Consider the following 20,635-nt stretch of genomic DNA (forward strand, 5'->3'; position numbering starts at 1 on the left):
GTTTATATTTGCGTTAATAAGCGGCGTCGGACTATTTATTTACTCAATTTTTCAGCACAAAAAGTGAAAAATCTTTCACTACATAAGATTCTTAAACAATGAGCCTCGTTGATAGGATAAGAAGCAGATTCCACGAATTGGACCCATCAACACAGTCAAACTATGCTGACTTCAAAGTCAATGGTACCATTTTGGAGTTGAGTGTTTCATTTGAGAATAAAAAAATTGAGGGGAAAGTTCAATATGACTTGACAAATAAAGGGAACGCTGACAAACTTATTCTTGATACTAGTGTGCTTAATATCAAGGAGGTCACGGTTGATGGGTCTGTTGCTGCTTTTAAAATGAACAAATCTAAGCCAGTGTTGGGGTCGGCTTTAGAAATCTCTGTACCCAAAACTGCAACAATCAATGTAGAGATTGCATTTGAAACCACTGATAAATGCACAGCTATTCAATTTATTAAAGGGGACACAGGCCCCTACGTATTCTCACAATGCCAAGCCATCCACGCTAGGAGCTTATTTCCTTGTTTTGATACCCCTGCTGTAAAGTCACCATACAAGTTTATTGGCAAATCGCCAGCAAAGGTGACAATGTCGGGTAGACCAGTGGAAAATGAGACCCCCAACGTGTATGTGTTTAATCAGCCTATACCAATTCCTTCGTATTTGGTATCCATCACCTCGGGTAATTTGTGCAAAGCCTCAATTGGACCTAGATCAGATGTCTACAGTGAACCCACCAACTTAAGACAATGTCAGTGGGAGTTCGAAAAAGACATGGAAAACTACATTCAAATTGCGGAAGCTTTGGTTTTCGATTACGAATGGGAAAGATTTGACTCGTTGGTTTTGCCATCGAGTTTTCCATATGGTGGTATGGAAATTCCAAACATGACGCAGTTGACACCAACGTTAATATGTGGTGACCGCACTCAAACCACAGTAATGGCCCACGAATTGGCCCACTCGTGGTCAGGAAATTTAGTGACAAACCGCTCGTGGGAACATTTTTGGTTGAATGAGGGTTGGACTGTGTACTTGGAGAGGAGGATCTTGGGAGTTATTGCCGCTAGGGAGGCCAGGTCCAAAGGAAAGAGTGATGAGGAGTCAAAAACATATGGTGAGCAAGCTAGACAATTGGATATGATATCCGGTTGGAATTCTTTGGTCGAGACTTGTAACACCTTTGATCCTCTATTTACCAAATTGGTGATTGACTTGGAAGGAAAGGATCCAGATGATTCATTCTCAAGAATCCCATATGAGAAGGGTTTTTTCTTTTTGTATCATTTGGAGACAAAATTTGGAGGTGTTGAGCAGTTTGACCCCTTCATCAAATACTATTTTAAAAAGTTTAGATATGAATCTTTAGACACTGCACAGTTTGTGGAGACGTTGTATGAATTTTTCACTCCTTTGGGAAAGAAAGAAGTTCTAGACGGCATTGATTGGGATAAACAATTGTTTTCTTCTGGTGTTCCCGATGAACCTGTGTTTGACAGCACTTTAGCAACTGAAGTCTACAAGTACGGCGAAAAATGGGTGGATTACATCAAAGAGAGCAATTTTGCCGAGATTCCATTCAGTGAGGCTGATGTGGCCTCTTTCCTGAGTGAACAAAGTATGTTGTTTTTGGAATACTTGCTGGAAAAGTTTAAGGCATTGAAAGTTTCTGCTGGGCTTGTGAGGAGGTTGCCTCTGGTTTATCCAAAGTATGCCAGCAGTCAAAACGGTGAGATTCTTTCTGTATGGAATGACATCTTAATCAGTAATGGTAGCTACAGAGCTGAAGATGAGGTTGTCAACAACTTTGCTGACTGGTTGGGCCATACAGGAAGAATGAAATATGCTCGTCCTGGGTATTTGTTATTGAAAAATGGGGTAAGCAGCGAGTACGCCATCGCTCAATTCAAAAAACATGAATCATTCTACCATCCAATTTGCAAAACAATGATTGAAAAGGATTTAGGTTTGATTTAAGATATTTATTTCTATACACTAATATCTTTCTTGAACTTGTCTAATCTCTTTTGATGATCTTGAATAAACTTGATAACTTTCTTTCTATTCTCTCTGAGGATATCGTTCCCAGTGACATCAATTCCATCCAACTTGACCAATTCTTTCAATAACATTTCGTCATAGAATTTAAATTTATTGTCAAGCTCATCTTTGGATAAAGTTTGGTAGTTTTCAATATACTTGTCTATTTCTGGTACATATTCCAGTTCGACGTAGTCCAAAATCTCCTGAATCTCCTTGTTGGCCCTTTGCGCTCTGCTCAACTTCTTCTTTCCACTTTTCTTCTTGTGCTTTTTTTCACTCGCCTCGTGGTGTTCACTTGAACTAGAGCCAAACACCTTGCCCAAAAGGATCAATGTGGTTACCGAAATCAACGTCAAAGACACTGTAACAGGGTTGACATTGAAATTTTTAAAGTCACTCAACACATTGTCAATTGTCAACTCGTGTGTATGATGCTCAAACAAGTCAGTCAATTGGTCCCAGTTTGTCGTGAGTTTGGACTTTGCCAATTCCAAATAATGTTGAAGCTCCTCAGCTGTGGTTGGAATTTGATTTTTCAATTGGTCCATTTTCGAAAAGTTATTCTATTTATTCACACGAGCGTTCACAAAAGAAAGAAGCCGTCAATTGATTGTTGACAGAGAAGTAAGCAAAACAAGCTTTTTTTTCTGTGTCGATTTGATTTATGTGTCTGGGTTTGATTTTTTTCCGTTGATTATTTTTCCACATTGATTGCTTTTGCAATCAATATAAATTCAAATGAGCTACGCATATGTAAAGTAGAAGAAAGAGCAGTGTTTATAGTACTGTAGAAGTGATTCACACAAGTATGTGTAAGCTTTATATGCTGTTCAAATATTTCTTCTTTTTATGTGCAATTTTTTGTTTCAATTTAATTGAAAAATGTGTAAAATCAAGTGAGCTCTTTGATGAAAGAGCAAGGGATAGTTGGAAACCAAAACCTATTTCGTCAAGTTTATACCTAACATTACTGTCATCAATCCCCAGAAAGACTGTTTCATTTGCTACTTGTGTTGTAAAAATTCATTTACAGCAATAGCATGTGAAAAGGTTGCGGGAGCAAATACAATGTAATAAACGCTACCACTCTACCTGTACTTTTTTTCAAATTGGTGAGATGAGCGTCTTTCGTTGAACTCACCAAATGTCTTTTGCGTTTGGATTTACCAACGAAGATCTCAGTGACGAAGATCTCAATGACGGCAAGCAGGTGGATTCAAAGCTTTCAACCAGAAAGGAAAGGGCTTTAGATACCTTTCATGTGCTTCCGGAACATCAACCGAAAGTTCAATCTTTAAATAACATTCTCAAGTCATTGGAAAATGTTAGACTTACACTCGATAATTATTACACTCCAAACGGCCATATAGTATACAGAAGAGAACTTTATGATGTGAAACATCAGATCATGATGGAAGAGAAAGATGTACTGAGCAAACTAAGCGAATTGCTAATCGAGCGAAACGATGCAGATGTGCAAAGCAATGTTTACGAGGGAGGATTCAAAAGTTGGGAGTGTTCATACGATACAGTTGATGAAATACATGATGCAATTAATAGGAAGAGCTTTCAATTGTTTAATCTGTCGATATTGGAATTAGGATGTGGAACTGCCTTACCTAGCTGCTACATTTTAAAGCGGAAATTTGAAGAGTGCGATCATCAGGAAATGTGTATTGTATTATCCGACTTCAACTATGATGTTCTCAGACTAGTCACTGTACCCAACCTTTTGATCAATTGGGCATCAACCCTCCCAGTCGAAGAGTTACATAGATTAACAACTGATGACGTCAATTGTCGATTTGAAAATAACGAGGTATTTGTCACAGAGGGATTAATACACGAGTTCGAAAGGCAATTGCAGATATCAAATGTTCAGCTAATTCCGATCTCTGGATCATGGGGTAGGGAGTTTAACACTATTGTCGAAGCACACAAAATTGATTTCATCATCAGTTCAGAGACCATCTACTCCACTCAAACGTTACCTGTTGTTGCTGAGTCGATAAAGAACATACTTGAAAAAGCAGGCACCAAACATGGACAAGCTCTAATAGCAGCAAAGAATATCTATTTCGGTGTGGGAGGATCAGTGATTGAATTTTTGACATACTTCGAGTCAATCAAGGACTCTCATTTTAAGATTGAGGTGAAAGAAATTATTGATTCACTGTTGAGGAGATCGTTAGTTAGAATTGACTATGAGGGAAATTAGTGCATGAAATATGATCTGATTTTTCCTAGTTAGCACACGACTCTGGGAACAACGCAGATGGAAAGAAACTACGAGGAGTATAGCTACTATCAACCCTTGTATACAGCAATGTAATTGAAGATACGTTTTGAAAAGATTGAGTTTGAGAAGTAGAGAATGAGGTTGAGAAGTAGAAACATTGTAAGAAGCATTCGTGTATTTGATACCATGTAGACCATCCAGAGGCGCCAAATTTTTACTGACATCTTTGGTGATGAAGCCCACCCCTTCGCGACTTTATACACCACATGCTCCTTCTCACCAGTGTCATTGTATACGCATCTACATCTTCCATTCTCATAGCATTCTCATTTTCATCCAATCAAATAAAGTGAGAATTTTTTTACGCCTATGGAGCCAGCGAAAAAAAAAGAAAAAAAAAATAAAACATCGTTAAAAATATCACCTTACCTTTACATTTTACCAAAGTAGCACCAACCTATTCAAGACAATGTTCACCAGATCGTTACAAAGACAAGCCGTCAGGTTCAACAGCACAGTCACAAAGTCAGCACCAAGAACCTTGTCCAACGCCTACATTGGTAAGTTGGAGACCAGATGGACCACCTTACCAAAGGAGGACCAGCAAACAATCATAGAGGAATTGAAAGCAAGAATGGAATTGCCATGGCAAGATTTGTCTGCCGCTGAGAAAAAGGCTGCTTATTACATCTCTTTTGGTGAATGGGGACCAAGAAGACCATTATATGCCCCAGGGGAAAAATCACAGATTTTTTGGATCGTCACTGGTTGTGTTGTAGGATCAGTATTCTTGTTTGGAGGTATCAGAATGTTGGCCAAACCAGCCCCAGCATCTTTAGGCAGAGAATGGCAAGAGAAGTCCGACGAATACTTGAAATCAAAGAACGCCAATCCATTCTCCGGTTACTCACAAATTCAATAAAATCATTCACTTCCCTAAGGCGATTTACGAGGATCGTCTAATGATTAACACACTCCTAGAGGGGCTGTCCCCATGGGGTTTTATTTATGTCATTAATCATAATAAACGATTAAAACGAATAATATGTAAACTAAGAAAATTGTACAACTATAAACCCTGAATACTACTCTGCTCTAACTGTTTGATTTGCTTGGTCAATTGGTTTCGGGCTACCTCTTGCTGCTTCAACACATAATTTAAATGATTGATATAATCGACCGATTTGTTCAAAATGGTTGACTTATTAGGTTTCGTCTCTTTAACCTTGATGGAACTGATCAAGTCATTCAAGTCGCTCGAATTGATATTATTCTTCTGTTGCAAGGCTTGTACTGCACTCAATTGCGGATTCAATAACGAAGGAGGAACAATAATCCCCAATTCTTTTATTCTCTCCTTAATCAAATCACGTCTTCTTCGCTCAACTGCATTATGAAATTCTCGGCGTCTTTTCAATTTCTCTTCCTTTGAAAGCTGTTTGGTGGGCACTGACGGGTCACGTTTCCCATTAGGGACAGAAGTGCTTAGTGCTGTGGACTGCGAGGGTAGCGGTGATAACGAGTTCCATTTCTCCTGTCTTGTTGGGTGATTTGGAATCGAAGAGCTCATATTTGGAACATTTAGATTATTGGAGCGGCTGTTGTATTGAGGAGGTGAGTTCAAGTAGGAGCCATCATTAAAATCCGGTGAAACATAAGACGCGGGGTTCAATTGAGGTGATAAATATAAGTTTGTCTGAGGGATATTGTTTCCTTGTCCATATGATGGTCCACTGATGCTTCCATGTCTAGACAATTCTGGACTAAAGATATCTCCCGAATTGTTGTCAAACGTATCTTCGGCAATTGATCGCAAGGAATTGAAATGGTTTCCCTGTCGGTTTGGTGGAGAAAAGTATTGGGGATTGAGAAACGTGCTATCATCGTAGTTATTTCCAGGGGAAATCAACTCGTCTAAATTGGCTGAATTAGTGACAAATGGTTGAGTGCCTTGCAATTGTGGTGAAAACAGCTGTGGCGATAAATTCTCGGTACCATATTGAGGGGCATTTAATTGTGGACCCAAAATGGCCTGTGAAAATGCCACATCGTCCAAAAATGGCTCACTTGTGAATGAACCTGGGTTGGATCCGGAAAATGTGTCCGAGTTCATTCTTTGGTGGCCTGATTGATATTGATTATTAACTGTGTTTTGCGATTGTGTTTGCAGACCCTGTTGATTATAAGAAAATCCCATAGGACTCAAGTACTCGCTTCCAGATAATTGGGTATTTGAATTAAAGCCGGAACCAGGGGTATTTGTGTTTATATTGCTTCCACTGCTGAAGTAATTACCCGAGCCATCGTTCTTGTAATTTTCATCGTTATTGTTGGTCAAGTCTAAAGAGTAATCTTGCTGTCTACCCTCACCAAGTGGATCCAAGTTCAAGTTGAGCGACTGTGGATTGTCTAAGCGTTCACTATCCTGTGTTGTGTAGATAAAATTGTTAAATTCACCGGGTTTATCCTGTGCGGTGGGGATCTCAGAGGGACTCTCTTTTAAGAATTCTTCCATTGTTACCTGATGAAATCAGCTCGTGTATGGGTGGGGTAGTAAGTGTAAATATATCTACTTTTACAAAGATTGTGGATTTTTTTTTATTTTCTCTGTTCTCCTTTAATTTTGATTGTGTTGAACTTGTTTGTTTTGCCACAGTATGCCAGATACAGAGAACGTGTTTAGACAACTGTTTCGCAGCTGGAACGTGAGGTCTACACAGCCGGCAAACAGTCGACCCGTACTACTGGAATGGACTGACTATATTAAATCCGGCGCTAATGACATTTACAGCAGATTGCCGTCATCCATTCAAGATGCTACCAACAGCAATCCCGCACAAGAACCATCGTGGTTCAATTTATCAAGACTTGAGCGGTTAGTTGGGTTTGGTTGCTGCCTCGCAGCATCGATCTTGTGTTTTGTTTTATGCTTTTTCATGTTTCCAGTGTTGGCCTTGAGACCTAGGAAGTTCGGGTTGCTTTGGACAGGTGGCTCTATTTTGTTTCTTGTTTCATTTGGTGTTTTGCAAGGGCCACATAGCTATATACGACATTTACTATCGCGTGATCGGATAGTGTTTACCACGGTCTTTTTCACATCGATCTTATTGACCTTATACTCCAGTGTGGTGATAAAGAGTAGTTTGCTAACGATATTCACAAGTGTTATCGAAATTTTGGCTGTGGCTTACTACACTGTCAGTTATTTCCCTTTTGGTGCCACTACACTAACATTTTTCACAAGTTATATATTTGGCTACCTTGGTGGTTTAATCGGAGGAATTTTATAAACGCAAATCTACTTACAACTTTTCACTCTCTTCTTTTTCCAACTCCTTTTTCAATTCGTTGTAGTACTCCTCTAATTTGGGGAAATTGGTTTCCTCGGCTGGCCATCCAACAATTAATCCTGTTTTATCATCCCTCTTAGGAATTAAGTGGAAATGCACATGATCAACAACTTGGTGAGCAATTCTTCCATTGTTTTGTAACACATTGTACCCTTCACCTTCTGGAGTGTTGTTTTCATCCAATTTCAAAACGCGGGTCAATCTCTTGACAACGGGCAAAAGGTCGCTCAAATAATCATCCGGGATGTTGTGGAGTTTTGCCCCGTGATGTTTAGGAATAATCAATACATGACCTTTGGCTGTTGGCTGAATGTCCAAGAACGAATAGGTCTTGGCAGTTTCGATCAATTTAAAGGATGGGATTTCTCCCTTAATGATTTTGCAAAAGATACAAGAAGCGTTTGATGACATTGAGTTGTGAATAAATGTGTTGGAACATGCTAATCACCCTTTTTTTGGGGAGAATAAAATTACCTTATGTGCTACCATGTTGGGTGGAGATACACCACAAGCCAATGTAGAGTACAGTTGTATTGTACTCATCAGAGTAGCTAATACATCCAAGTAGCTAACCTCCAACTGTACTTATCGCTATTGACATCCCTCCCGTACTCTATCCATACGCAGTGGAACTTTACACCGAACATATACACACAGATGAAATTTGTGAAACCTCATAGCTAAACCTAATCCCGAATCATGTTGTTGTGTATTGCAGAGTCAGTCACATCTCCTCACAACTTATTCAACCTTTTCTCTTCTCTCCTCTTAGAATGCTCTTTGCCACTGTATTTGCCATTGTGTTTTTGCAATTTTACCTGTCGCATTTCTCCAATTTGCGACACTTCAACTGAACAACACAGTTAAAATCGATTTGCCATCAAAATTGATTCAAATTTCAACAACTTTATCTTATACTTTCTTCTTACGCCAACAACTTTTTCACAAATATACAATTGAAAATGACAGGAGAGGAAGATAAGAAACAACACTTTGATGCCTCTGGAGCATCCGCTGTTGATGATAAAACAGCTACAGCTATTTTAAGAAGAAAGAAAAAAGATAACGCCTTGGTCGTTGATGATGCAACAAACGATGACAATTCAGTTATTACCATGTCATCCAATACAATGGAGTTGTTGCAATTGTTTCGTGGTGATACAGTCTTGGTTAAGGGTAAAAAGAGAAAGGATACAGTATTGATTGTTCTTGCGGATGACGACATGGACGATGGCGTTGCAAGAATCAATCGTTGTGTGCGTAACAACTTGCGCGTCAGACTAGGTGATATCATTACTGTTCATCCATGCCCTGATATCAAGTATGCAAATAGAATCTCAGTCTTGCCAATTGCTGACACCATTGAAGGTATTACAGGATCGTTGTTTGATCTCTATTTGAAGCCATATTTCGTCGAGGCTTATAGACCAGTTAGAAAAGGTGATTATTTCACGGTAAGGGGTGGTATGAGACAAGTTGAGTTTAAGGTTGTCGAAGTTGATCCAGAAGAGATTGCCATTGTGGCTCAGGATACCATTATCCATTGTGAAGGAGAACCTATTAATCGTGAAGATGAGGAAAACAACATGAACGAAGTCGGCTACGATGATATTGGTGGATGTAAAAAACAAATGGCACAGATTAGAGAGTTGGTTGAGTTGCCATTGAGACACCCACAGTTATTCAAGTCCATTGGTATTAAACCACCAAAAGGTATTTTGATGTATGGTCCTCCGGGTACTGGTAAAACAATCATGGCCAGAGCTGTGGCCAATGAAACCGGTGCTTTCTTTTTCTTAATAAATGGTCCTGAAATCATGTCCAAAATGGCTGGTGAATCCGAATCGAACTTGAGAAAGGCATTTGAAGAGGCTGAAAAGAATTCTCCATCCATCATCTTTATCGATGAAATCGACTCTATTGCACCAAAGAGAGACAAAACTAATGGTGAAGTTGAAAGAAGAGTTGTTTCGCAATTGTTGACTCTCATGGATGGTATGAAGGCCAGATCTAATGTTGTTGTTATTGCCGCCACCAATAGACCCAACTCCATTGACCCCGCTTTGAGAAGATTTGGTAGATTTGATAGAGAAGTGGACATTGGAGTTCCAGATGCCGAAGGTCGTATGGAGATTTTAAGAATCCACACAAAGAATATGAAATTAGCTGATGACGTTGATTTGGAAGCAATTGCGTCGGAAACTCATGGTTTTGTTGGTGCCGATATAGCATCCTTGTGTTCTGAAGCAGCTATGCAACAAATTCGTGAAAAGATGGATCTCATCGATTTGGAAGAGGAAACCATTGATGCCGACGTGTTGAACTCACTTGGTGTTACTCAAGAAAACTTTAGGTTTGCTCTCGGTAACTCCAACCCATCGGCATTGCGTGAAACTGTTGTTGAAAATGTCAATGTTACCTGGGACGACATTGGTGGATTGGATAACATCAAGAACGAATTGAAGGAAACTGTTGAGTACCCTGTTTTGCACCCAGAACAATATCAAAAGTTTGGTTTGGCTCCTACCAAGGGTGTTTTATTTTTTGGCCCACCGGGTACAGGTAAGACGTTGTTGGCCAAAGCAGTTGCTACCGAAGTTTCTGCCAACTTTATTAGTGTTAAAGGTCCTGAATTGTTGAGTATGTGGTACGGTGAGTCAGAATCCAATATTCGTGATATTTTCGACAAAGCAAGAGCTGCTGCTCCTACTGTTGTGTTTTTGGATGAATTGGATTCCATTGCTAAATCTAGAGGTGGTTCAAACGGTGATGCGGGTGGTGCTTCAGACAGAGTTGTTAACCAATTGTTGACAGAAATGGATGGTATGAATGCCAAGAAGAATGTCTTTGTTATCGGTGCTACCAACAGACCTGATCAAATTGATCCTGCTTTGTTGAGGCCAGGTAGATTGGATCAATTGATCTATGTTCCATTACCAGATGAGGCAGCTAGACTCTCCATCTTGAATGCTCAATTGAGAAATACACCATTAGAACCAGGATTGGACTTGAACGAAATTGCCAAGATTACTCATGGTTTCTCGGGTGCTGATTTGAGCTACATTGTACAAAGAGCTGCCAAGTTTGCCATCAAGGATTCGATCGAAGCTCAAGTCAAAGCTAACAAGGAGAAGGGCGAAGACGTTGAAATGAAGGGTGACGGTGTAGCAGTTGAAGAAGAGGCTGACCCAGTTCCATACATCACCACCTCTCACTTTGAAGAGGCAATGAAGACAGCTAAGAGATCTGTTTCTGATGCGGAACTACGCCGTTATGAAGCATACGCCCTGCAGTTGATGGCTTCAAGAGGCCAGTTTACCAACTTCAAATTCAACCAAGGTGGTGCTGCATTTGGCGAGGAACAACAAAATCAAGAAGAAGATGATTTGTACAGTTAGATATAGTTGAGTAGTTTAAATCTATAAAATTACCTCTTTATAGCATCAAAGTTGTACATCTTTTTATTATTTCTTCCATCAGCCTTGTGAGGATTTTTTTGATTGATTTGAAAGCATTCCAAGATACATTGCATGATATTGTCCACACTTTGTTGACTCAATTGAAAATGACAGGCAATTCGGCCTCCCATTAGCTTAACATTGTATTTCTTACCCAATTCAATGAGCAATTTATCATCCATATGATTCTTCTTTAAGTCAATGAATACGAAATTAGTATCCACGGGAGATTCTAGCAAGATACCATGGGCTTGACAAAAATCACCGATTTGTTTTGCATATGCATGCGACTTCTTCAATAATGGAAAATGGTTCTCAATTGCATATAAAGCCATGGCTGTCATTATACCTGCTTGCCTAATTCCACCACCATTCTGTTTTTTAAAATGATTTGCCTTTTTGATTAGTGTTGACGATCCAACGAGAATTGATCCCATTGGAGCACCCAATGATTTTGATAAACAAAGTGATACTGAATCGAAATATGAACAATAGTTTTTTATACTAATACCTGTTTCGACCGAAGCATTCCATAGTCTTGCTCCATCCAAATGTAATTTTATATCGTTTTCTTTACAAAAGTGGCTGATTTTGGCAATTTCCTCCAATGGCGTTATTATTCCATGCAATGTGTTTTCCAAAGAAATGACTTTCGTTGGAGCAGCATGAATATCTCCATCGTCAAGGGTGATATTCAGAATCACATCTTCAAAAGTTAGATAGTTACCATTAACTGGGATAACAGGATGAACCATGGCTTGACTCAAGGTGGCTAGCCCACCAGCTTCATGCAAGAAAACGTGTGAACGGTAGTCACACAATATACTGTAAGGTGGCTGGTACAAGTTTGCCCTTAGACCAATTTGGTTTGATAAAGTACCCGATGAGCAAAAAAGTGCAGCCTCTTTCCCCGTAATTTCACACATGCGGGCTTCCAAGTTTAAAGTAGCTTGATCTTCGCAGTAAACTGAGTCTCCATAAGTTGCATTCATGAACCCTGCTTCAATCATTGATCTTGTGGGAACCGTAAATGTGTCACTTCTGAATTCATTATATGTGGCGAATATTTCTTCTTCATCAACAGTCATATTGAAAATGGGAATGCGCTTGCGGGAGATGTCTTTACTTGTAAAATTAGCTGAAAGATGCAAGAGTATTAATTTTTCTACTTTTTAAGTATTTTGTTGAGCTTTATAAACCACTCTCTCTACTCCGAGCGATTTTGCTTAAAATTTCTCGTTTGTGTGCCTCAAGGCATTTTTGTGGCTAAAGGCAAGGGCATTTTAAGGGAAAGGAAAAATGGTGGCAATACGCTTTTCAAAGAGTAATTGGAGAGACAACGGAGGCATTAGCTCCCCCCTCACAGAAGGGCAATGCGACCTGCTGGTTGAGAGAAGTTCACAGAATAACTGAACGAAATCACTAAGTGGTACTGAAGGAGGGGTTGCTGCAACTTGAATTTCTTTTTTTTTCCTGAGATGATCTATAAACGGTCTCAAATGCCGCACAAAATGTACCGAGTATAACCGATGAAGTGTATGATTATAGTGAAATCAGTGTATCAAAACACTAATGGGCAATTACTCTCGGGCCCTGCAAAGGATGGTTAGCGCATTATTGTGGGTTGTAAATGGATAGAGGGGTGCAACCCTCTTTCTTATATTGTAAATGACTTAATTGTACTACACAAAACCAGCTTTTGAAAACGGAAGCGTAAAGCGAGGTCTTAGAATAAACTACCAAGTACGTACCCCTACCCCTCACCACCTCTATCTCAAACGACACCACCCAAACCATCTACTTCTCAGCAACACATTTCCCTAGCTGCGCTTAGAATAGCCAAATGAAGCGAGATCTTCAGACGAGTCTTGTTTCTCCGTCGAGTGTACAGGCTGAGGCAGCGAGAAGGAATGAGCTGCAGAGGCAGAGTTACTCCCAATGTTAAGCAAGTTAATATGGTCACCAAATGGTTGAAATTCTCTTGGTTGAGGGGATGTCGAGTGTTGGTTGTGATTGGTGTAGAGTTCATTTCTCCATATAGGCGAGCTGCTTGACATTGCGCCAAGATTGGGGCCTCTATCATTATGCCAGATATTCTGTGATGGCGAAACTAAAAATCCATTCTGCGTAGCACGACCCGCTTTTGGTTGCACGAAATCATTCAAGGAGGAGCCTGTTACTGTGGTGGATGCTGGAGGATTCCACACCTCTGATAATGAAGTAGAATGACCCGGGTTATAAAATCTGGACTCCAAGGCTGGTGGAGCTTGAATTGGTGGAGCCAAATTGCTATACAATAACGAATTTTGAGCTGTAGGAGATGTTACTTTGCTTGGTTGATTAAAAACAGGCAAATTTTGGTTAAAGGGCTCACTCAATGCAGGATCAGATTGCAATGGGGAGCTCATATTTACACCCCTCGCCAAAGCATTGATCTGTTTCAAACTGATATACGACTGGTCACCACTACGAGTTTGATAATCAGCAACTGGGGCAACATGCAGTTGTGTCATATACGGTTCCTCAAAGGAGATATCCTGGCCATAAGAGGAATTGAATTGGGGATTCAGTGGCACTTGGTTTTCGTTGGTGTATACTTGACTGTAATGGTTGTGAAAAGTATCAACATCTTCCGCGTTAGTCCTTCTATCACTCTTCCCTTGACTGCTGAACCTAGGCTTTGGTAACGCATTTCCATACCCACCGAATTCAATTGATGCTTGGTACTCGTTCAACTTCACTGGTTGATAACTGTCGTCTTTGTTCAACTTGGCAATCTCCAATGTTTGATGAATGGCGACAAAATTCTTTACCTCCGCTTTAAATGCCGATTTCCATTGATTTTCAATCTCTTGATAATTGTTAATTTCCAGCATAATCTCGTCTTGCCATGATGGAATCAACTGAAAGATTTTCAACAATGCATCAAAAGAATTTTTCGTAAGAGATCCATCTTTGTTGAAAATGGATGTGTTTAGCAGGTGAAGAGACGTTGACGAGCCATTTGGACCAGGACTTGGTGACGTGGAGTGGTCGGTGGTTAGATTATTGAATTGGTCTAAAAGTGGTTTGAGCTTGTTCATCAATGCAACGGCGTCCTTTTTCTCAACCGTCAAGCTCTTTAACGACTCTTCAACAGTTTCATATTGTTGTTTGTCCTTTTGCAATTGTTGACGCGTCTTTTCCATCTCCTCATCAGTTTTAATTCTGGATTGCTCTTCAAGCTCATTCAAGTGCAAGTTTCTTTCTTTCAATTTGTTTATTTTCTGATCATTTTCTTGAAATTTGGAGTTGTATATTGCTAGTGAACTTTTTATGTTGTTTAATTGTGCCATCAATTTTGACTTCTTAAACGATAGATTATTCTTTACTTTTTCTAAGGATTTGACATCATGGTCTTTTTTGTTTCTTGAATCTGTCTCCTCTTCATATTCTGACTTGTAGAAATTCAACTCTTTCTGTAAAGTACTTTGTTCATCTTTGATAGCCAATTGAAAGCCCTTGTACTCGGAGTTACATTTGGAAAGTTCACTTTGGGCTTTGACTAAGTAGCTGTTTACCAACTTTGGGTCATCGATGTCCTTTATTTGTTCGATTGATATCGTATTCAAATTCTCATTTACTTCACTTGACACAGGTTCCAAAAGGTCGGTGTTTTCTACAAACTCCTTTACATCATCCTTGTTCAAAGTCTCAACATAAACGGCCTTGGACTTGGACTTGAAATTTGTGATTGTATTACATGCAACCACTTCAACGGTGTAAACCTGCTTCGGTGCCAAATTGTTCAACTTACAGGATGTCGATGTTAAAGTAGCCACTTCTTGAACATTTACCACAATCATATAATACAAGTTTTCATCGCTTTTCACCTCTATATCCCAGTGAATCACAATCGAGGACTCATTTATCGAATCAATGCAAATATTTGGTATATGAGGAATCTCGATATTCAAATCTTCAATGATTTTCTCCACGGGCGTCTGCAATATAGTGTAGAAGTGGTATAGTAGCCAACATACAGAGGGAATGATTGTAATCAATACCTCTAGCATGGCAAATGTTTATGGGTGGAAGTTAAAGAGAACGAAAATTTTACTGCGCAAAAAAATAAAAGATTGATATTGCACAAGATATATTATTTATAACAGTTATGACTTAGAGGTGACTACATCCAATGGCGGATAAACGCTACTAACTGGTTCTAACTCTTCCAACTTGGTGCTCTCAGGTGTTTCTTGCCCCATAGCAATTCTCTCCTTTTCTTCTTGTTCCATAGTCTTGTGCAAATTGAAGAAATGCACAAACAACAAAACACCAGCCAAGAAAGCGACACCACCCACTACTGCAAACACTACTACCAAATAAGGGTCTTTCAATGCTGGGGTTACTGCTAAGGAGATAGCGGCACTAATGGCCATTGTGAAAAGGAATAATGCGGTTGTAAGTCCTTTCATCGAAGGAGCAGCTCTGGTGTAAGCAAGGGCATAAATCGTGGCCATAGCAAAACATTCAGATGCACCCGACAAGATATACACTGAAGATGCTTGCCAAGCACTGATTGGTGATGGTTCGGGACAGTTCGTAGAATAGCTGCCACATGGCGATGTTTGGTAGACACGGTGTTGCAAAACAGCTCCAGCAACTTGCGACATAGCAGCAATAACAAATCCGAGAAACACTCTTTGAATTGGTCTGAAATTAATACGAAATCTTCTCAAAAGGGGATAAACGATATAATCCAAAACAGGAATGACGACAATGATTGCAAGTGGGTTAAAGTTGCTGAACAAATCATTTGGAACACCATTCAAATTCATTGCACCTGCCAAGGATGTTTCTACTGAACCTAACCCACTGTCTGCTAAGTTATAAAAGATAAAATAGATGAACAACTTGCAAGCATCTAAAGTTTGCTTGACATCAAGAACATGTTGATCAGTCCAATTAATGGGAGATCCCTTTCTGAAGTCTTCACGGCCCCTTGCTCTCATAACGGATGGCTTAGCATATTCCCAAAAAGAACCATCGAAGGTACGTTTGACAAAATTACCCGAAAAGGAGACAACAAGGATCTTGAGCACCATACCGATGATTGACCCACTAGGTTTTTCGAAAACCAACTTTGGTTTAACCAACCAAAATGCAATTGGCATGAAAAGATAGAGTACCAAAGGGACAAAGAAAGCAAGCCAGAAACCAACACGTCTCTCACAGTAGGATGTTGCCAACTGAAAGAATGCTCCAATGTTGATAGCCCAATAGAAAATCAAAGTGACACTCTCCAATGTCTTTTCTCTATCCACGAGGACCTTTTCGCCGCTTTTCAATACCTTTACTCTATTTCCTGATTCGGGATACTGATCTAACATCAATGGCAAAAGATTTGGTTTGATGAAACCAGATCCAAAAGCCAATGTGAAAATAGCAAGAATACAAAGCGCCAACCCAGCTTTTCCATTAGCAATGACACTTGGAGCAGCAGCAATGATGAACAAAACGTGAGAAATACCACCAAAGACCACTCCCCATTGGATAGTTTTCCATCTTCCCCATGCGGTATCAGCCAAGTAACCGCCAAACAATGGCACAACATAAGCCAAGAATGTGACCAAGTTTGTCAAAGCACTTGCTGCTTGCAAGCCTCTATCCAACGCACCAGCACTTTCACTACCATTGTCGGATACAGGGGCACCCCACCCATGTGGAGAATCCTTGGGCAAAGGTCTTTGAATAAAGTTTGTCAATATACCAGTAACTGAGTAGTAGGAAGCTCTCTCTGAAAATTCAACAACACAAATGAGAAAGATAGCGTAGTTGATCTTACCAATAACCCTTCTTAACGTCTGTTCCTCAGTTTTGGTTGGAACTCTCAAACCCCTTGGGTTATACTCATCAACGTAATTGGTGCTGTAATTTTTTGGGTCGCTATAATCATAGTCCTCATCCAAAGATTGCTCTTGTGTTTGGATAAGTACGTTTTGCTTTTCAAACTCGTCACTTGATGCGCTTGGTCTCATCTTTACTGTTTTTAAAGGACAACAAATGGTAAGCGTGGAGGCCCCCTCCCATATATATTGTTGAGCTTTTCATCATATTAAGCCAAGAAACCAGGTAAAGAGTATTGATGAGATAACAAACACTTTAAACAAATTGTAAAAAAGAAACCATTACCGCAAATTATTGTGGTGTCAATTTCGTGCCGTGCGTAAGATTAAGCTTGGCTGACAGTAATCTCTTGGCATAATTCAAAGTATCGGAAAAATTCGACGTGAAATGTGGAGTGTGATGTATCTTAGTTGTAGTGATTGTGCTAAACTGCCAAGTGTTTCACTTCGTGCAAATAGAATTTTCCTCACGGCGTTTTTAATTTCTCCAGTTTTGATAAGAAAATTTCTTGTTTAACACTCCGCAAACAGACAAAACTTGTGGAAATATTTTGTGCTTTCCAGATCACATATCTGTTAGGGGCTATATCTGAGGACAACATAATTTATGTCCAAAGCTTATGTTGCAGCGAATCTAAGGCGGATGGCGGGTCGGGAAACTGCATGGTCTTTCTTTGTGTTCCGGTGCAACAAATTTTCCAAGAAAAGTTTTTGCAACAAAAGAAGTGGTAGCTTAGTTTTACATTCTACAGAGGCGACCAAGATATGTATATTACACCCCTCAGTTACTAACCTAGAGATAATTTATCCAGAGGACACTTTGGACAATAAACTTTATATAATATAAACCGAAAAACTTTTAACGTGTAATACTAAGCAATATCAGCTACTGAACAACCACCATTTTCAATACTCAAGTGCAATATCAGAAACTTTTTCTGTAACATCGTTCAAATCAATGCCAGTAATGGACTTGATAAACACACTGAAATCAATGTTTTCATGGAATCCAGCCAAACCATCCTTAGTGTTTAACACTTTTTGCATCAAATAAGGTGAATTTGAAAAAGCGTACATTCCAACATCAACTGAGGTGTGCTGAATGGATGCCCAAAATGTTTCAGCTCTGGAAGCAGTCAAGTTGGAAATAGTAGTTAACAAGCTATCTTCTTCTCCAGCAGCAACCAAGTTGGCAAGTCTATCAACCTCCTCATCAGTGTAGTTTCCTAAACCTAAACCTTCTTCAAAAATGGTTGATCTAATGAATGAATTCAATGAGTCGGTATTTTCTTTATCTTCGAATTCTGAAATGGCGTTGGTCAAGTATTCAGCAGAGTGAGTGGCGTTTGCAATAGCATCATAAGTGTCAAATGAGGTTGACATGAGATCCAAACCACCAGTCTCGTGATCAGCAGTAGCCATAACAATGGTATCAACATCAGTGTTTTGGATAAAGTTAAACACTTCAGAAATGGTATCATCATACTCTAAGGTTTCAGCAACATGAGCTGGCGAGTCATTAGCATGACCAGCATGATCGATCCTTGAAGATTCAATAAGCAAAAAGAAACCTTGATCAGAGTCAGCAGTAGCATTAGCCAATGCATTCAAGGCAACTCTGGTTTGTTCAACCAAACTTGGGTACTCAGAATCATCTCTGTCAATTCTGTAAGGAAAGTCGTCTTCAGCAAACAAACCCAACAACGGTAATTCAGCATTTTTTCCTTCTTCCAATGAGTCAAACCCAGCTCTATCACCAACATAAGTCCAAGTTCCATTGTTTTGAACCTCCTCAATCAAACTCCTGTTATCTTTTCTCAACCCACCCTGATCCAAACCATAAAAGTATTCTCTACCACCCCCTAAGATCAATGAAGGAACAAATCCCAAAGGATGAATCTCACCAACCATTTGTTCAGCAATCAAATCTTGAGAAGCTCTATTCTTTGCATGGGCAAACCAGACTGATGGAGTGGCATCAGTGACTGTTGTAGTCACAACAACACCAGTAGTATAACCTTGCAACTTCAAAGCTTCACCAATAGCCCCCACAGGGAAACCATCAGCATCTACACTAATTCCACCATTATAAGTTTTTTTCCCAGTGGCCAAAGCAGTACCAGCAGCAGCAGAATCTGTAATCAAACTGGAATTGGATCTGTGCCCTTGCATACCGATCAAGTACTTGTCCAATTCCAAGTAGTCATTGATTGGCAAATCTTCTTTGTATTGTCTGAAGTACCTAGCTAAGGTGACACCACTTGGACCCAATCCATCTCCAACCAAAAAGATGATGTTTTTTTTTGAAGGAGCAGCATTATCAATTGGAGCAGCGTGGACTTCAGCAAAGATGTAAAAGTAGACAGCAAGGGCCAAAGCTGAGACGTTTAATAGCTTGGGAAATATGAAGGACATTTTTTTGGTTAGGATAATAGTCAATTGTGATTTAGAGGAAATTTTGCACCCATTTTATATCACTGAAACAGGGCCCATGTGGGCGACTCTCCCCTAGTTTAAGGTTTAATTAATCGTTTTCGATAATTAACCGCTTTTTTAGCAAATTGGTAAGCAGTTTAGGCAAATTGTTAAACAATGGCGGAAATCCAACATAACTCGACATGCAGTGACCATTTCACTCCATGCAGCGCTAAAGCATCTATCACGTATATCTTTCACAGCATCTTGAAAAGTCCATGACATCCATATCAGTGATATTTCTCTGGTGTCCATAACTGTGGTCAATGGCTGCCATCGAGACCACATGGGCTCTGAATGGAAAATTAATTGTTTGTCAAATTATCTTGGCAAATTGGAATAATCAAAACGGAGCCGTACGTTTTCACTGTAAAATTGATAGAGTATGGAAGTGCTTTGAAAAGCAATCAGTGGTGGAACCGTACTACTCCTAAGTGTTTCGTCACCTGGGGAGTGCTCCAAGAGTGTTCAAATGATTGAATTTGCCCTCAATTCCTAGGAATTGACTACCTTCAGCCACATTTAATGTAGGTACCACATGGGTAATCATAAGGGAGTTTAAAATATTTTTTCTTGTCAAAAGATTTTGGCGGAAACTCAGACCATAATCAATTTAAGTGTTAACACAGTGGGCGTTTTGTAGGTGCTCAAGAGCGGTCCATATCAAACTACTCTGCTCAGCCATGTGGCACTCATAGTCGACTCCACTTTGAAAAATGAGAAAAAGATTGAATGCATTGAGACGAGAGAGTATATCGCGGGAACTTTTGGTAGCACCAAACTAGGCTAAAAACGACCATATTGCAAAATTGAATAAGAGTTATGATGTAGTAGTGATAAGAAGTTTGGAGCTGCAATTTGGATAATATAAAGCCTGGAAGTAAAGGAGAAAAACGCAATTGAACGTGGCAAGACCTAGGAGAATGAGGGGGCGCAAAAGGACCGTGATTCAGACACCGTGGCACGTTTGTATGTGCATGTGTTGGGTTGTGGTCCAAGTCTCGTCCATATGGATGGGCTCGGAAAGGAAATCAAAATGGTAAATCAAAAGTAGGGTCGTAATACGATACAGTCTCAATGGGGGACAAGCTACTGTGAAAGGAATTCACAAGACTACGTTTTATCGACTCTTATTCACCCCAAAGACCGTGTTCATTTCGTTGGTAAACAAATC

General features: G+C 39.7%; 12 protein-coding genes across 12 annotated transcripts; 5 read left to right on the top strand and 7 right to left on the bottom strand. All coding sequences in view use genetic code 12, as the record gives it.

The window, feature by feature from the left end:
* Nucleotides 1–98: 98 nt before the first annotated feature.
* On the top strand, nucleotides 99–1,985 carry CORT_0A04210 (Lkh1 leukotriene A(4) hydrolase; the record flags this gene model as incomplete). Its single annotated transcript, XM_003866201.1, has 1 exon — nucleotides 99–1,985. One exon carries the CDS (start codon nucleotides 99–101, stop codon nucleotides 1,983–1,985), a length of 1,887 nt encoding a protein of 628 aa, XP_003866249.1.
* An 11-nt stretch (nucleotides 1,986–1,996) lies between these two features.
* Nucleotides 1,997–2,599, bottom strand: CORT_0A04220 (hypothetical protein; the record flags this gene model as incomplete). Its single annotated transcript, XM_003866202.1, has 1 exon — nucleotides 1,997–2,599. The coding sequence occupies one exon, from the start codon at nucleotides 2,597–2,599 to the stop codon at nucleotides 1,997–1,999; it is 603 nt and encodes a 200-aa protein (XP_003866250.1).
* A 596-nt stretch (nucleotides 2,600–3,195) lies between these two features.
* CORT_0A04230 (Mni1 protein) lies at nucleotides 3,196–4,269 on the top strand (the record flags this gene model as incomplete). The annotated part of the gene is made up of 1 exon (XM_003866203.1): nucleotides 3,196–4,269. One exon carries the CDS (start codon nucleotides 3,196–3,198, stop codon nucleotides 4,267–4,269), a length of 1,074 nt encoding a protein of 357 aa, XP_003866251.1.
* Nucleotides 4,270–4,759: 490 nt separating this feature from the next.
* CORT_0A04240 (Cox5 cytochrome oxidase subunit V) lies at nucleotides 4,760–5,212 on the top strand (the record flags this gene model as incomplete). Its single annotated transcript, XM_003866204.1, has 1 exon — nucleotides 4,760–5,212. One exon carries the CDS (start codon nucleotides 4,760–4,762, stop codon nucleotides 5,210–5,212), a length of 453 nt encoding a protein of 150 aa, XP_003866252.1.
* Nucleotides 5,213–5,359: 147 nt separating this feature from the next.
* On the bottom strand, nucleotides 5,360–6,805 carry CORT_0A04250 (transcription factor; the record flags this gene model as incomplete). The annotated part of the gene is made up of 1 exon (XM_003866205.1): nucleotides 5,360–6,805. The coding sequence occupies one exon, from the start codon at nucleotides 6,803–6,805 to the stop codon at nucleotides 5,360–5,362; it is 1,446 nt and encodes a 481-aa protein (XP_003866253.1).
* Nucleotides 6,806–6,947: 142 nt separating this feature from the next.
* CORT_0A04260 (Sft2 membrane protein) lies at nucleotides 6,948–7,580 on the top strand (the record flags this gene model as incomplete). The annotated part of the gene is made up of 1 exon (XM_003866206.1): nucleotides 6,948–7,580. The coding sequence occupies one exon, from the start codon at nucleotides 6,948–6,950 to the stop codon at nucleotides 7,578–7,580; it is 633 nt and encodes a 210-aa protein (XP_003866254.1).
* Nucleotides 7,581–7,592: 12 nt separating this feature from the next.
* CORT_0A04270 (Hnt1 protein) lies at nucleotides 7,593–8,051 on the bottom strand (the record flags this gene model as incomplete). Its single annotated transcript, XM_003866207.1, has 1 exon — nucleotides 7,593–8,051. One exon carries the CDS (start codon nucleotides 8,049–8,051, stop codon nucleotides 7,593–7,595), a length of 459 nt encoding a protein of 152 aa, XP_003866255.1.
* A 551-nt stretch (nucleotides 8,052–8,602) lies between these two features.
* Nucleotides 8,603–11,038, top strand: CORT_0A04280 (Cdc48 microsomal ATPase; the record flags this gene model as incomplete). Its single annotated transcript, XM_003866208.1, has 1 exon — nucleotides 8,603–11,038. One exon carries the CDS (start codon nucleotides 8,603–8,605, stop codon nucleotides 11,036–11,038), a length of 2,436 nt encoding a protein of 811 aa, XP_003866256.1.
* Nucleotides 11,039–11,067: 29 nt separating this feature from the next.
* On the bottom strand, nucleotides 11,068–12,186 carry CORT_0A04290 (Gly1 L-threonine aldolase; the record flags this gene model as incomplete). The annotated part of the gene is made up of 1 exon (XM_003866209.1): nucleotides 11,068–12,186. One exon carries the CDS (start codon nucleotides 12,184–12,186, stop codon nucleotides 11,068–11,070), a length of 1,119 nt encoding a protein of 372 aa, XP_003866257.1.
* Nucleotides 12,187–12,918: 732 nt separating this feature from the next.
* Nucleotides 12,919–15,153, bottom strand: CORT_0A04300 (hypothetical protein; the record flags this gene model as incomplete). Its single annotated transcript, XM_003866210.1, has 1 exon — nucleotides 12,919–15,153. One exon carries the CDS (start codon nucleotides 15,151–15,153, stop codon nucleotides 12,919–12,921), a length of 2,235 nt encoding a protein of 744 aa, XP_003866258.1.
* A 96-nt stretch (nucleotides 15,154–15,249) lies between these two features.
* CORT_0A04310 (hypothetical protein) lies at nucleotides 15,250–17,118 on the bottom strand (the record flags this gene model as incomplete). The annotated part of the gene is made up of 1 exon (XM_003866211.1): nucleotides 15,250–17,118. One exon carries the CDS (start codon nucleotides 17,116–17,118, stop codon nucleotides 15,250–15,252), a length of 1,869 nt encoding a protein of 622 aa, XP_003866259.1.
* A 774-nt stretch (nucleotides 17,119–17,892) lies between these two features.
* Nucleotides 17,893–19,401, bottom strand: CORT_0A04320 (Pho8 alkaline phosphatase; the record flags this gene model as incomplete). Its single annotated transcript, XM_003866212.1, has 1 exon — nucleotides 17,893–19,401. One exon carries the CDS (start codon nucleotides 19,399–19,401, stop codon nucleotides 17,893–17,895), a length of 1,509 nt encoding a protein of 502 aa, XP_003866260.1.
* Nucleotides 19,402–20,635: the final 1,234 nt, after the last annotated feature.

This window comes from Candida orthopsilosis (assembly GCF_000315875.1).
Source record: "Candida orthopsilosis Co 90-125, chromosome 1 draft sequence".
NCBI classification, from domain to species: domain Eukaryota; kingdom Fungi; phylum Ascomycota; class Pichiomycetes; order Serinales; family Debaryomycetaceae; genus Lodderomyces; species Lodderomyces orthopsilosis.